Genomic DNA, 17,134 nt, shown 5'->3' with positions numbered 1-17,134 from the left:
TGAAGCTGATTGGCTACTTCAGCCGAGATGTTTTCAAGTAAGAGAAAGCGGAAGTTTCGAAGGATTCGCAGTACTACCAATTTCTGTATTATAGTACTTCGAAGTCAGTATCTATTGTGGTTGCTTTTGGGGAATATGGTGACGTATGGTTAAATTGCTGGTCCTCTAGTGCTAACCTACATGTCTCCTCTTTACCTTGTGCTTCTGCTGTTTGAAAGTCTTCGAGAAATATGCCGTTTCCTCAGTACTTCTGCATTCTTCTCAATATCTTTATAGTCAGCGGTTTTCTAAATGGGTTTACGGCGGTTTCAGCAGCAAAGCAGCCTCATATAGTTTTAATTCTGGCTGACGATTTTGGTTGGTATGATGTTGGCTACCACGGCTCTGAGATTAAAACACCAAATTTAGACCAACTATCCGCGAGTGGTGTCCGATTGGAGAACTATTATGTTCAGCCCATTTGTACTCCATCCAGGAACCAACTAATGACGGGGAGATACCAGGTGAGCAGCTTTGTGTCTACTCTTTATGGAAGTATACTTCAGTTGTATACATAAACTAAAAGTAATGTCCCTTTATATACTTACAATATAAATAATTAAATGTGTCTCAATTTAGTCCCAGTCTCTCTGCAAGAGTGGCAGAGTCACAACTCTTATTTAATCAGTTTTGTCATGGCTCTTATGTGTGTGCACAGGTTTCATAACTATGACCAAAATGTGTCCTCTTTTTGTTTGTGCAAGTTTTGCTGAAATGGGACCTCTTTGTGTCCTTAGATTCGCACAGGATTGCAGCATCAGATCATATGGCCCTGTCAGCCATACTGTGTCCCACTGGATGAGACATTACTGCCACAGCTGATGGGAAAAGCAGGTTACTCTACACATATGGTTGGCAAGTGGCACCTGGGCATGTACAAAAAAGACTGTCTTCCTACCCAGAGGGGTTTTCACTCATACTTTGGTAATGCCTAATGCTTTTTTACTGTTGTTCTAGGTTTTTCGTAATTAGGGCTGTCACAGCAATTACCGATTAGCTTATTGTTCAATATATGACAGATGGAACAATTATTTTGGGGGGACAGTATTTATCATGTGGACTGTTTCTTTGTACTAGTGGTCAAATTTAGGTTATTGTTCTGTAATACAGTAAGATTTGAGCTGTAGAAGGTTAATAACTTCTGTGACTCATTACAGGTCCAAAGTAACTACTAAAGTGTTTAATTCTGTTATTTATTTATTTATTGCAGCTCATATTTTTAACAATATTGTACATTTAGAAAACTTTTTGAAGAATAATTCTGTTTTATGGTTTGGCATTTTTTGTCGATATTTCATGCAATATATCACACTGTTATTGTGACAGGCCTACTCTTAATTTGTCAACTTCCATTCACAGGATATCTAACTGGCGGTGAGACTTACTATGACCATGTCCGCTGTTTTCCAATATCCTCTTTGAATATAACCCGGTGTGCTCTGGACTTCAGAGAGGGAGAGGAGGCTACCGCTGCTTATAAAGGAGCTTATTCCACTGAGCTTTTCAGTGAAAGAGCCTCCAGTATTATACAAACACACAAATCCGATAAGGTAAACAACAACAAAACATGTAGCAAGTACATAGAAAGCATTAAAATATTAACGTATTGTATGTTTAAACTATAGAAACTTGCAGTGAGTCTATAATACTATTAACTGAAATTGTTTAACTTACAGTGGAGACCTTTTTTATGATTTTGACCGGTTTAGTTCTTATTAAAAGTATTCAGTTTTCTTTAAACAGTCATGAAAACACAGTTAGCCCTTTCTGGTCTGTAAACATTCTAACTGAAATCATGTGTATGCCACTTATTCAATTCCTGCCTAATGTTCATTACTTCAGCCACTGTTCCTCTATGTTGCGCTGCAAGCAGTCCACTCACCTTTGCAAGTTCCCCAGCGCTACCTGACGCCCTACAGTTTCATCAAAGACCATAATCGACGAATCTATGCTGGCATGGTGTCTGCTATGGACGAGGCTGTGGGCAACATTACCTCGGCCCTTAAACAAAGTGGGCTTTGGGAAAACACTGTGCTTGTCTTTTCAACGGGTAAGAACACATGAAAGACAATTAAAGTACAAATATCTCCAGGGGTGGGCTTTTTCCACAGGGCTACATGAGAAACAGAAAATATTATGGAGGGCCGGGCCAAAATGCTTAACTCAATTCTGCATAATATTAATTGCATTTCTTTATAAAAAGCAGTGAGTAGCATTGTTTTGACAAGCTGGTAATACTGGTAAGAGTATATGTTATGACTAAGCTATGAAAAAGTGAGGTTGTCTTAAAAATGCCATTTAAAAATATAGCTCTAAAATAAAAGCAATGCAGTTAACAGGCCAGTCAGAGTCAACCAAAGGGCTGTATGTGGTCCGGGAGCTTTACAATGCCCAGGTCTGTACAAGAGTGTAAATTGATGGTATGTCAGCATTTTACCAATTTGTTTGCGTTTGGATTTGTACACTACTTCAAATATCCACTAGAGGGCAATGCCTTTATCTTTTGACCTCCTGCGTTCATTAGAGCGCCCTTTTAAATGCCACTACACTACTTAAACGCTTAGTGTCTGTGCCAAGTAGTTTACTGTACAATTTACCTTATGGGTAAATAAAAAATTTACAACTTTATAATTCAGGAAAAGCCTTAGTATACAAACATTATGGAATTAATACATAAAAGTATAAAACAGTTCGTTGAAACTGAACAGGGTTTCCTTCTTTTATTGGATCTTTATAATGATTTTCATGTGAAGCAGGTATGCTCCTTGAACCAAGAGAGTTACTTTGACAATTAGAAGACAGGAACTGTCTGTAAGTGTTAGAGTTGGAGTCTGCTGCCCTAGGTGGTCTTTTCATTGTTCTCTTTCACATTTGGTTAGTCCTCACATGGAAGACAGCCATATGCCAGGTAGACGCCCTGTATGCTGACTGGAAGCAAATACTTCCTGCTTCTTTGAAATAGCCTCAACTGACCTTGTGAATTCACATCACTCCTTCCACAATAAATGCTAAACCTTCCAATATTTATAACCTTCCCGTATTTACAAAGTGACGTTACAGCTTGCAGTGTCACTTTGGTTAAGCTGTAATTATTGGGCTGTTATTCTTCTACACATATTCCATATGAGTTTAAACAGAAATCCAAAGTGTCATGAACTTCAGCAACTTCAAGATTATTGTATTGTGACATTTTTTGTGACATCTCATTGGGGTATTTTACTGCAAAGTAAATGTATAGCTCACTGTAAAGTGAACTAGTAGAGTTGGCCTGTGCAATAGCTAACAGCTTGTAAAGGCATTATAGGCACACTGTCATAGAAGTCTGGGACGGACAGTTCTGGAATAGACAGAGGACTAGCTGAAACTGAGACTTGCTTCACTGTGATTGGCCTGTGTGTGTTTATACTGGACAACCCGCTGAGCCCGATGACCGTTGAAACTTGGAGTGTGTGTAATGGTTTTAAGAAAGAGAAACTTCATGACAGAGACAGACATGGCTGTATTGTTTCCATTTTCTTTGGTCTGTTACTGTTTCAGTGTTTTTCACAGTACATTTAAATGTCCAATTTACAGATTTCCTTGCTGTTTAAAATTAAACTTTTGAATGAAGTGAAGAAAGGTTAAAAATGGCTTCCAAACACTCAAGTTAACTTGTGTGACTTGAGTGTTTGAATAGTTTAAGTAGTGCAGTTGTATGACAAGTCACCTACCTTGGTGTTGTGAAATCAGACCCATATCTGACCAACTGGCCATCATATTATTTCCTGTCTAAAGTTCTTAAAATTCTTTAACCTCACAATTTACAAATCTACTGTATACCATGAACAGATAACGGTGGTCAGACCTTGTCTGGTGGCAGCAACTGGCCCCTAAGAGGAAGGAAAGTAACCCTGTGGGAAGGTGGTGTCCGAGGAGTGGGCTTTGTTGCTAGTCCACTAATAAATCGACCAGGTCGTGTAAGTCGTGAGCTTATCCACATCTCTGACTGGCTGCCCACACTAGTGGCTCTGGCTGGTGGCTCGACTAACTCCACTAAACCACTGGATGGATTCAATGTCTGGAACACTATCAGGTGTGTCTATCTATTGCCTAGTAACTACCTCTCAAAACTGCAAGAGTGTTATGGTTTAACAACTGAATGTTCTCTTTTCCTACAGCGAAGGCCATGCCTCTCCCAGACTGGAGCTCCTGCACAACATTGACCCTTTATTTGGTGACCCTTCTCCATGTAAGTATATGAATTACTTTATACATACTACTGTTTTCTGATAGTTGTTTAATAAACGTTGTAAATAAATGTTGTAATAAGATGACTGACATTTGAACTCAAGATTGAACAATTTGTACTACCCATTACGGGGGACAGTAGACAGACCACTGTGGACCAGTCTTGCTTAATTTTGGGTAGAGCAAACCACTTCCTCCTCAGAGGGCTCTGGGCTTCGACCTAAGTTCACTATTTTTGAAGCAAGGACACTACACCTCAATAACCAGTGCTATAATGACATGGGTGGAGTACTTTAGAGATGTATGCAGGGGAAACGTGCCAAGACTTCCAATACAGGTACTAACCCTATAATATTTGTTGTACTCCATTATAGCATGGTATATATAAGAAACCTTAAAACCTTATGATTCTTACATACAGTGTATCTTATTGTAAACAACAAAAGGGGGATCACTCTGGAGTCTGTGGGAACAAAAGGATTTTGAGATCATGTTATAAATTTCACGTCATACAAATAATAAAACCATCCAGACCAACAGACCACTGAAGCATTTCTTAATGTGTTTTGTCATTGCAAAACTTTTTACAATGGTTTATTATTATATTACTAACTGAGGTTAGGGTGTTGATAAACCATTCTCCAAATCAATTTTTATTAAAACCCAATTTCTGGTTTAGTGGTGCTTTAACACAATGGTTTATCTCAGCAAACATATTATTGTCTTTCTAAATTATGATATTCTCTGGCTACAACAAAACCTTTCCCAATCTTTGTAATACCCTTTAGGAATCAGTAGTCAATAGACACAGCCCTGAATCATCTCCAAATCACCCTAAATTTCTTTTCTCCCCCTCACTACTTTTTAAGTAATTTGTGCTTACCCAGTCAAACTACAAAATTGCCTATTTTGTAGGCTATGATGTGCTATGAAATCAAGATTAATCTATGCATATATTTCTATTTTCTTAAGATGATCCACAGTAAATCCACCATTAGAGCTTATATTATGTAGCCACAAAACACAGAACATATTTATTAATCCTCAAGTTATAATTGTGGTGGATTTTACTTGTAAAACTGACTCAAACTGGAACATGGCAGCCTTTGAAAAGCTTTAACAGAGGGTTGCATGCACAAAGAATGCAGAGAAAATACTTTTTGAAAGTGTTAGAGGAGAAAAATTACTTGTGAATCTGACTAATCAGGACCATATTGTTAGGGTCAACCACACTGTGAACCTGAAAATACTCTCAAGGCCACATCTTCTTTGTTAAACCCCAGACACATGGGCTCAGATCTGGGAGACATTTTCAGTAAGAACAGAAATAGCTCATGACCCAAGTACAAGGATTTCTAGACAGAGAACAAGGCCTTTTTGTTTCACAAGCTGATAAGATCTTTGTGATTGGTGAATTGGATTTGTTCACATATCTTAACTTTTTAAGGGGGTGAGCTATGACAAATATAAACTGTGGGTATAGGCCTAAGTGACTGTTGATTAACTTTAGGAGGTAAGCTCACACATTTCACTGTGTGGTGAAATCTGCCTGTTCCTCCCAGAGCATGCAAGAACTGATACTTCATATTACAATATAGAGCTGCATTAAAAGGAAAAACACTGCATGATAAAACAATTACTCCAAATTGACAGATGTCACATTGTTGTTGCATATAAGCAACACAGAGTAACAAACTAGAATACATAATATAAAATTATTTGATCCTAGAGGTTTACAAATATACAGAAAGGTGTACTGTCTTTAATAATACAGACATTGTTTGAAATTGTTAATTTTTATTCATTTTGATCCCCTTGAACAATCCATGCTACATAATACTTGTTTTACCATACAAAGAACAGCCTTACATTATACTTATATTTATTTTTACTCCTCTCCCTGGATTTGCAATAATGTAGCTGACCCTCCTGGTTGTTTAAAATCCACTGCAATGGTTTTATATCCAATATCATCTCAATCAGCAGTTCTCACATGTCTCAATAAGTGACCTTCATAATGTGCACTGTCCTCTGCTCTCCATAGGCCCTGGCAGCAAAAGAAAGTTAACTTTGGCTCAGGTGGACAGTGGAAACTCCTGGGCTCACTCTGGCTTCAATGTATCCATTCACGCAGCTATTCGATGGTCAAACTGGAAACTGCTAACTGGCTATCCAGGTCTATCTTCTGTCTGCTTTACAAAAATGGAAGCTTTGTTCAAATATACACATATGTCTTTTTGGTCTCATAGGTTGTGATGCTTGGTTCCCTCAACCTGACAGTAATAATTCTGAGTCCCAAATCCTTGATCTGCACCCACTGAAGCCAGTCATGCTATTTGATGTTGAGAATGATCCAGAGGAAAGGACTGAGTTATCTGCTAAGTTCCCTACAGTTGTTGACTATCTTCTTGGTCGACTCAACGTTTACCAGAAACAGGCATTACCAGTAAACTACCCTGATGATGATCCAAAGTGTGACCCAGGCCCTGGTGGAGCCTGGGGACCATGGGCCTAGAAAGATATTATCTAATGAAGGTGTGTAAACATGTTACCTGGCCTGTCGCAAACACATTTTGATGTCAGTATAGGAAATATAATGACAAACTATAGTCATTCAGAAACTATTCCCAATTCCCTGTTCTAAACTAACCTTACTGTTGCAGCAAGCTACAATAAAGCAGACATATACATTATTAGTAATTGGACATACAGCTCAAATGTTAATGGACTACAATGAAATAGTAAAGATGCACGCAACAGATACTCAGTTGCAAAATGTCAATTTCTCATTTACAGAATGCATGTCCTGATCTGCAGCTGACCACCACAATGTGTTAACCCGGCATTATCACCACAGAATGGACCTGCCCTTATTACTGTGACATGCCTAATATTACGCAAGGTATTACGCAAGTTCGTCAAAATTATTGTTGCAGCATATAGAATTTTTTTAGTATTAAATAAAATATAATATAAATTAAAGCTGTTTTAACCATTTCGAGCAGAGGGCTCCTAAGAGCTCCTCTTGTTGGCCGTCACATAGTAACGGGGGCTTATACTGGCAAATACTTCGGTGGGGTGACTCATAGAGAATGGGAGCTCTGGAGTTTAAATAAAAGGCTGAGTGATGTTGATGCACAGTAGCAAAAATAAATGAATCCATACAAAGTTTAATCCAGTTAATGTCACAATACACAATAGAGCGCTTTTGGTAAAGTAGAGCCTTCACCAAAAAACGCTGTATTGTGTATTGTGACATTAACTGGATTAAATTGTTTCCTTGTTAACACCTTTGTCAAGTTCTTACCTTTTGTTCAAATACCCTTTGTTGCAAGGTATGGCATTTACTGTAGAGTGTGTATGTATGGTTCAGCGTTAGTAAATATAAATGACTAATTGTGTATAGTAATGCAAAGATTCTTAACAGTGTATTGGAGGGAGCAACATAATGTTGAGAATAATGACAACTATGGAAATAACAGTACATATGCCAATCTGTATAGCTACAAGTGGGAAGGGGAAGAGGCTGGGGAACTTAGTTATATTTGTTAATGGGTTCTTCGGATTGATGTTTAAGCCTCCCATTTATTCATGTGGCCAAAAACCCTTATCTTAAATGACAGTCTAAGAATTTTTTAATTTTTTTTCAATGTGCAGTTGTGTATATATGCCTAGCTTTGTGAGGAGCATTAAAAAATGAGAGATTTTTGTGCATGACAAGTGGGATAGGTCCTTTTTTTTTTTTTGCCCAATTTGAGTTAGATTTTATTTTTTGGATTTATTATTGTTTTTATTTGTGTTTATTTATTTCTGCAGTTTACTATGTTTATTAATATTCCTAATCTCCCCATGAGCAACAAATCCCCATTGAATTATGTGATAGGTATGTGAGATAATGTAATTTCTACAGAGAAGGGGGAAAATGTTTGTTTTGGTAGTTTGTATATTGCTGTGGCCTTTTCTTAATAATGTTCACCTGCATTCTGTTTTTTGCTTTCTGAATGTTATGAATGGTGGTCATGCTGGGTTTCTGCTGGGTGATTTTCATATTTGGAGTCTCAGGAGAAACACATTTCTGTAAAACAGCTGCCCTTTGACCTCTGGCAGTTGACCTTTTTAACTGGTAATATTCGAAGTACACAGGGAAGATTCCCTATTGAGAACCTTGCTCTGACACGTGACCTACACTACATCCTCCAATAAATAAATATGCTAAAATGTTATTTCCTGTATATAGCAAATTTTCCATGTAAGTAATCTCAATTGGAAGACTTTAAGGTTTATTTAAATAATTTACCTAAGACTTTGAGGCAGTTCATGGTAGCCCTCTGGTTGTGGGGAAACCTGTGTTTTAAAAAAAAAAAAAAAAAAAAAAGCACAAAATCTTGGTGTATATTTGCTTTAAAAAGACTTTGCTGCAGATGGATTTCAAACCCGGATTTTGGTAATGGTTGGTTGTGAGAGTATTTATTTCATTGCCAAAGACATAAATTTGTCAGTTTGTGTATACTCCACAATCAAAACTTTGGATCTCAGGGTGATGGGATAGTCTATGTAATTAGATGTTGCCAGTGTTTATCATCTATCTAAACTAACGCTTACGCTTAGCGTGTTTCTCAGCATAACCACTTTTGCACTTCTCATACATGTCTGTGGTGAGCTACCCCTCCTGAAGAGTTATTCCATCTCTCCTTGTCATTAGGAGCAGCTAACCTCAGCAGTGCCACGACTTGTCTCTTCTTCATAGTTTTTAAAGCTGCTCTGCTGCTCCTTTCACGCTTAATCCTGCTCTTTGACTTAGTCCTGTGAAGTGTGCCTCCCAAAGCGACACATTGACTCTGGATGGATCAACAGCGGGATTGGCTGGATGTGACGCAGTGCACTGTTATTTCAGCTGTGAGCTATAGTGTGTCTCTCTTATATGATACCCCAGACGAGATGACAGTGGAAACATTATTTGGGTTGAAGCTGCATGTTTTGATGAAGTGCACATAGATGATAAAAATGCGCAACCACCTTTTTTGTCCTCTTTGATATGTCTCTGCATGGAGAGACAGAGACAAGACAGTCAAAGGACTGGAATTCCAAACAATATTGTGCCTGACTGTGCTCCCTGTCTGTGAAAACAGTTTAACACATTCCTCACTAGGATGATTTTAATCTTAGTGCCTTGAAAGGGGAAAATCCAACTTTTGTATATGTACAGCAAAGAGTGAAAACGTCCCTCAATAAGAGGTCACTAAAGTGCAGGAAGAGATGGACATTCAAGACTGACTGTGGACAAAGGTGGTCAAAGTACTGCATTTCATTACTGGTCCAATATTACTCCACTACAAGTAAAAACAGCTCAGTGAAGTGATTACTTAAGTAAAAGTACCACAGTATTCACAGTAGAAATTACCTAAGGTAAAGTAAAGATTTAAAGGATGCAATTAACTTTTGATAATTCGACAAGCCAAAGCTATGAAGGACAAGAACAAAATAAGAAAAAAGTCAAAATGTGACATTGCTCAAATTCAAAGACAGGCTACCTTTGACTATATTATCAACCACCTGTGTAACAGGGCACAAACACCAGGGCAGTAACTGTTTTGCCCAAAACATTTATCACGAGCCTTCTCTTATGTTCTTTTCACAGGAAAAGAAACTGAAAATGAGGCATGGGTTCAAGTCCAACTGTTACTTTTATGCAACAAGAATAAAAACTAAAATCCCCTTAGCACCGAGATTCACTGACTATGTAATGGCTTTTTGCTAGACCAATGGGTGTGTGCTCAAGTTTTTTGTTGAATGAGAAACATGAGACAGGGCCAAAATATAATCTTTCTCAGCTGCTTCTTGTGGAGTAATGGATGACCTAATGGCCTACATTAACTAATGCAGTCACAATGCAGTTATAGCCTAGAAAAGAATGGGCCCTATAGCATTGTAATTAGCGAGTGGAGACTCTTGAAATGGTCTCATTTAATTAGCTTATGGGTTAAACATGTACAAAGTTGCAAGAAATATATTATATTTTAGGACTCAATACCCTACCTTTTCCCTCATTTTAAACATAGATCAACAGTTTTCTTTTTCTGTTAATGTCACATGTCAAAGTGTTTCTTACTTCTACATATAGTATGCAGAAAGAAAAGAAAGCAGGGGGAGGTGGCTTACTCCAGTCACTCCTCCAGCCGTGTTGAGAAGGGGGGCTGAGCCATTCATTGTGCCTTGCAGTCGGAGAAAACGTGCCACTATCACCGAGAGGAAAAAAGTAGAAGGGCAACGCTGACAGCACCGAAGTAAACTACCACCGCCTCACATCTAACGGATCCATAACTTTCTGGAATTAAAGTAGATTACAGCCTTTTCAGCCAGAGTCAGAAAGCAGCGAGCGCGTAAGTAGTCGACTCAACAAATCTTTTGCCTTTTATCTAAGCCCGATATGTTCTGTGATGAATAATACGTAAACTCGTTTGTTCGTCTCAGTGTAATCAGTCCTGCTTGTGCTCAGAATTTTAAGTTTTTGTCTGGCTCTCCATTCGCGCTTAGGCCGTTTTGGAAAGTGGAAACTTTAGGCAGCCGCCTAGTTCGCGCTAACTATGTGCCAGCATCTTTGATCAACCTTAGGTACAGCATCAAAAGAGCCACATAGGATTGGGTTAGTTAGAAGGTTATAGACTCTTTAAGATCATGCCTAAGATAGTCAAGGCAACAGCAACCATTGCTGTACACCATCCTTTCAATCCCCTAAAATTGTATTATATTAAATCAGCATAATGCTAACTATTATTCATTATTATTATTCTTTACCATGACCCATATGGACATCACATTAAACACACGAAGAAGCAGCCAGGTTTGGACTTTCTTAACAGGCTAGAGCGAGTGCTCTAGAAATTGTTTAAATTGTTTTAATCAAAGTATTTTTTTATTGTATGTTATAGTTTTTATTTATGATGTAGCTAAAGTCTGGCTTTGTATTTTTTTTAAGGCACCAAGAAAAAGCATTGAAAGGCCCCACATAACCTCCAGCCCCCATCATTTGTACACGATGTCAGTGCCTACATAGGTCTGTGTGCTTTGTAAGATCTAGGGTTGCTGCTCCACTATTGTCTCTTTAAACAACAGTCCAAACAAAGTGCAATACTCTGATTCTTGTTTTGGGTGTTGTATTTCAAGAGTACCCATTGCTTAGAAAATAACCCACTTCTGTAATGTAAAACTACCACTTCCACTGATGTAGAAGATTTTCATACTTCCCTCTAATACTTGTTATTTTTTGTTTTATTTTTCTTTCTTTCCAGTAGCAGACTCCATTAGCCGTGTTGTTGTTCCAAACTATTGCCCCTGATTTAAACTGAAGGAAATTTCCCCACCACATGTTTCCATGCAGTGCGGGCTGTCATTATACCAGTGTACTATTTGAATTTATATGAACATCTGCCTACTGACGTTACTTAAGTTCATTGAACTGTTATTAAAAATGTGGCAGTTTTGTAATTTGCCTTGTGTTGATACATGAGTGGAAAGTCTTTTAACCGGAGTGCAATAGCTCAACTTTCCTATGACTTCTCTAGTAACAGCACTATTTCCTTTTCTAAATGCTGATGAAGTCATTTACCATGCAAGAGGTCTAGAAGGTTTAAAAGCATAAACTTGCCAGAGCAAAATGAATGTTATTCCTCATTCTATTGTTTCTTTGTCACAAAAAAGGACTTCTGCAAACTGTTCATTCTTTTCTTGCACATGATGCATAGTTGCCACATCATCCTCCTTCTGAACTTCAGTGACAGCAGCACTATGATCCAAAATCCAGATTGAAGGCAGTCAGTTTATTTCCCCTTGAGAGGGAGCTGTTTTCAGTGAAGGATCTTGATCTCTAACCTCTACACACTGTGCATTTCTTAATGAAGTTCTATGTGTTGTATTTCCATTGTAAATATCATTGACTGGCCTGTTGAAATTAGACCTGGGCACTATCTGCTTGTGCGTGAAACTTAAGTCGGTGTGAAATTCACTAATTGAATGGCTACTTTTGTGTCAGAGGTTACCACAGATGATTCCCGCTCAACATCTGGAATACAGTTTGTTACAGTGAGGGGCCCTCTGTGCACAGCCTGCAGTGCCAACAGCCTTAATGAAAAAAAATGCATTTGCATCTGTTCCTCTTATTTACTTCTAATATTCTTACACATCTGTCTACATAAAGAATAAAGAAAGCCACAGTTTCCCTTATTGCCTCTGTAAATGCAGCCAATAAAAATAGCACACTTCCTGAGTGCTTCTGTTGCTAACACTTAAAGAAAGTGCATTAAAATGGGCACCACACTCTAAAGATTGTTTATTTGGCTGTAAAACTGATGAAAATGCTGTTCAAATGAATAACAGCAGAAAGTTTTTACTTTATGTATTTTTTTGACATTAAATGTTTGTTGGGACTGAAAACCAGAGAAGACACATTTGACTTTTTTTTTTTTTAAATTCACTTCCAATTCTAGTCTCAAATATTAATCAAGAAGGTCTGTTCAAATCAATAGCGTTCTAGGCATAGAATGTCGCAATGTCATAAATTGATACAGATATGCGAATTTCTGCATCTAAATCTTTCTTTGTCAGTCTCATTCAGTCTTAGAGTAACTATCCTCAATGTGAACATATCTATTTTAGCAGTTTAAATGTTGCATATTTGTTGACTTGCAAAAGCTGTCTTCCACAGTGTGGCTAGTCATGCACATTGATTAGATTAGGCAGCCAATTGCCCTTTTTGCTCCTTTCTTTTCTATTCTGATCACTCTTTTTAGTGGTATCTGTTTGGCTTCATTTATTGGGAAACTGTATGGGTGGGGTCGACTTTACAACAAAGCTCACAGTGGTGCTCTCTCTATCAATAGGGGCCTAGCAGTGGACGCAGTGTCATTCCATGAAGAGAAAGAGAAGTGAATGACTTGTGGCGGACCAAGTGGGGGGCAGGACTCTCTTGTCGGGTGAAACGAGGAGAAAAATTCAGTGGTGTTTTTTCCCTTTGTGGTGCGGGGGGTCAGTCTCAGGGGGAATGCGAGGCAGACATGCGTTTGGGCTGACAGCTGCAGTGCCTCAAGCATTTCGGGTCCCAAAGCAACTGTTAAATCTCCACTGGTGTTTTACATTGACTTGAGTTTGTCCAAGAGCTGGTAGACCATACAGTCATGGCTCTACTCCTCTCTAAATGTTATAACAGACTGGTGCAGAAAGATGGTGATTTTGTCAGGGGTGTAGGGACTCCGGTCTCCCAGCTGTATTCTAATGATCAAAGGTTAGGTTCCTGCACAATAGGCAGCTTGTGCATATGTGTGATAAGGCTTGGTCCTAAGTTCATTGTGTGGCTTTAAACACTACGATTGAATTATTTAGACCTACAAAAATAAGTCAGATTGCAGAACACTCAAACTCATAGAGTTTGAGTGTTCTGCAATCTGACTTACTTTTAATTTAAAAATGTCTTCAGACTTGTATTTGGGTCATTCCACGCCATTTCAACAAATGGCCCACACACTTCGATCTCAAAAAATTTTGAAAAAAATACCAAATAGTCCCTTATTATCATGTACCAACCCTGTGAAGTTTTACTTTTTAAGTTACAGCTCATTTTATGAGGGGAGTATGTGTCAATTTACGGGCCCAAAATCACTAAATTTTTTCTTGACCGTTTTCACAGGTCGATATCTCCATAAGTATCACACATAGAGGGCTTAAATTTTTGTAGGCTTGTACTCCTCTACTCTGTGTTCAAAAAACATCTATCGGAAGATTGGAATCTCAACTCATTGTCATTTTATATGAACTTAAAAATTATTTTAAAAAAAAAAGACGTGTTCATTTCCGTGGCGTACCATTTTTAGCCCCTTTTTAAACCTACTTCTCGGTGTCAGAGACCCTTAAATTCTTTTGAGAATCAAGATATGTAATAGGACTGTTAAAAGAAATCACCAAATGTTTAAAATTTTAAATAGGTTATGTGTGAGGGTCTTGTTAAAACAAGAAAACGTAACATGATCCGATTTTCACATGCAATTTATGGCATGTGGGTAGTGATAAACATTTTTTGGAATAATTTTTTTTTGAAAGACCAGAAAAAGACCTTTCATATGGTACCAAACATATGTATTTTACGAAGCTCCAATTTTTTTATTGTATCTTGAACCTTCGCATTTTTGAGGTTTCGGTCATAGTGCAAGACACAATGACACGAGTATACAATGACCATGTACTATGTTTTATTCCAGAAGCTAAGGTCACTAAACATTTAAAGACTGAATCAAATGGTTTGATCATAATTTTGATGTGACAAGGTATCTATGACAAGTTATCTGACATCCAAGAAAACAGCTGTAGCTTATTCTCATATTAAAGAAACAATCAAGTCATGTTCAACAATATGATATTGTCTTCTTTTAGTAGTGGAAGGCGCATTGATGTTCAACACTATGCAAACTTCACAATAGATTTTTGTGCGCAATGAACTCAAACATGCGGAAGCAGCCAAGAAGTGAGGAAACAGTCCCCTATCATGTTCGTATCGCCCGAGCAGGTAAAGAAAGTCTTATGGAATCTTAAATGGAAAGTGCTAAGTTTGTCCATTTAAGGGAAATTGCAGGATTTGTGGGAATTTATCGCATATAAAAAATCATATTCATCTTTATTCTGGGCTGAACCTATATAGTTCCAAATGCACATTTGTTTTGAAGTTTAGGGTTTTTTTTGTTTTGTTTTTTAATTTTAAGGAGAGCCAATACATGTTTGGATCACCATGGGACCAAGAGCCTACTCCCAAGAAATGAATGAAGTGCACAGATGACGAAGCGCCTGATTCAACTTCCAAGGCCACACCGCAGTCAACATGGTCAACTGAACCATCTAAAACCAGTCCACCAGGAATGGCAAAGCTTCCACAGGTTGAGCAGAATTCTGGTGGTCAAGCTTGTGGGGACTGTCCATGCTGCCGTGACCTCAGCCAGAAAATCCAAAAGCTTCGGGACCGACTGTGGGTTTATGAGGATGTGCCTACTGATACTGATGACGAATAAGACATACATGTTCTGAGTTCTGGGTTGTTAGATATCTTGTAACACACCCTGTTGATTCATTCTTGTTCATTCTTCATGTTTGGGAGCTTTAGCTGCTGGAATAAAACATAGTACATGGTCACTGTATACTCGTGCCATTGTGTCAAATGCGAATGTTCAAGATACAATAAAAAATTGAAGGAGCTTCATAAAATACATCTGTTTGGTACCATTTGGTAACACTTTTTTTTTTTATCACTACCCACATGCCATTAATTACATGTGAAAATTGGACCATGTTGCGTTTTCTTGTTTTTAACAGGACCCTCACACATAACCTATTTAAAATTTTAAACATTTGGTGATTTCTTTTAACAGTCCTAGTACATATCTTGATTCTCAAAAAAATTAAGGCTCTACTACTCCTAGAAGTAGGTTTACAAAGGGGCTAAAAATGGTACGCCACAGAAATGAACACGTTTGTTTCATTTTTAGGTTCATATAAAATGACAATGAGTTGAGAAACCAAACTTTCAATTGATGTTATTTGAACACAGATTGGAGGAGTACAAGCCTACAAAATTGCAGCCCTCTATGTGTGATACTTACGGAGATATCGACCTGTGAAAACGGTTTCAGAATTTTTAAAAAACATGATGCGTGAGATTTTCTGGAAATTTGATGAAATGGCATGGAATGACGCATTTTCAGTTTTGGCCTGGTCTAGTCAATTATTTTATTTGTAGTTCCCCTATCACCATAAAAACCCTGATCTGGTTGAAATTGCCGGTTTGTTATTGATCATATTGTTTTTTTGTAGCCTCTGTGTAACCAGTCCTCCATTCTGCAGCATATTGCTTTAATAAAAGTGACACAGGCCATATATAAAGGCTGACCCAGTTACCGTCTCACTCAAAATGCAACTGTATTTTTCGTCTTGTTCTTGGTGAACGCCTTCCCTTTAGCCCACCATCTGCCTAATGGCCTGTGCAGCTGGAAATTGATTTACTAATCTTAGTCTTCACAGATAAGGCTGACTTGTGCTCTACTGGTCCACTTAAGTACTTTGCCTCTGAAAATTCATAGAATCACATTCAGAGTTTATTTACTACTGCTATGTTTTCTGCTAGTGAATACATCTTTCTTTATATAATCTATATTTTTTGTGCATTTGATGTGCATTTGTTGTTGTGACTCCTTCATTCTGGGCTCACTCAAATAACAGGGTCTCCTGCTTAGGTCAGTCTTTGAGAGGGAAGAATGCAGCAAATTAGGTATTTCTTTGTTTGCTGTTGTCATTTGAGGCTGTCCGTGGCAGCTAAGTGGTATTTGCCATCTGAAGACAGCAGGGATTACTCTTGTCTCCCTCTGCAAAGCCTGGGACAAGGGGGTAAACATAGGCTCAAAAACAAGTTAAAATGAGTGTAATGGTAGTGCTGAAATAGGAGCACATGATGCATGAAGAAATGACAGCTTTAAACAAGTAAGGTTTGAAAGGCCCGGAGTATCAGACGTAATGTTTGGCAGTTAACTGGGACATGCCTGGGTCAAACATCTGTGATCCATTTCTCAGGCTTGGAGCTGCCTCTTTCTCTTTGTCTTTCTACTTAAAACTGTGCCTTATACTCACTTAGTGATACATTTACATTTAAGTACTAGACGGTTACTGCTTATTTTTTTATCACAATGTTCATTTGCATCAAGGTATTTCATATTTCACATGCTTTTATATATGCAAACATTTATTATAGCAAAACTGTCACTCATTTTCAGTCACCCTGTTACCCTAATAACATGGATTTAAACACGATTTTTATTTTTAAATAAATATTTAAAAGTCA

General features: G+C 38.0%; 1 protein-coding gene across 2 annotated transcripts; it reads left to right on the top strand.

Moving 5' to 3' along the window:
• Positions 1–37: 37 nt before the first annotated feature.
• Positions 38–17,134, top strand: LOC110157319 (arylsulfatase B). 2 transcript variants are annotated; one of them, XR_008632128.1, is made up of 11 exons: positions 38–503; positions 777–963; positions 1,399–1,589; positions 1,882–2,089; positions 3,868–4,111; positions 4,197–4,267; positions 6,311–6,442; positions 6,516–6,801; positions 7,063–7,168; positions 10,486–10,646; positions 15,012–17,134. XR_008632128.1 is itself a non-coding variant. In XM_020921630.2 (9 exons), exons 1-8 carry the CDS (start codon positions 231–233, stop codon positions 6,779–6,781), a joined length of 1,572 nt encoding a protein of 523 aa, XP_020777289.1. In that variant the 5' UTR covers positions 38–230; the 3' UTR covers positions 6,782–6,801; positions 7,063–8,489. The 2 variants fall into 2 exon arrangements, 1 of the variants encoding a protein (XP_020777289.1); XM_020921630.2 differs by lacking the exons at positions 10,486–10,646; positions 15,012–17,134 and having other exon boundaries at positions 7,063–8,489.

The sequence above is a fragment of the Boleophthalmus pectinirostris genome, unplaced genomic scaffold (assembly GCF_026225935.1).
Source record: "Boleophthalmus pectinirostris isolate CB_2022bp ecotype Guang Dong unplaced genomic scaffold, ASM2622593v1 HiC_scaffold_18, whole genome shotgun sequence".
NCBI lineage: Eukaryota > Metazoa > Chordata > Actinopteri > Gobiiformes > Gobiidae > Boleophthalmus > Boleophthalmus pectinirostris.
This window is presented reverse-complemented; position numbering and strand designations above follow the sequence as displayed.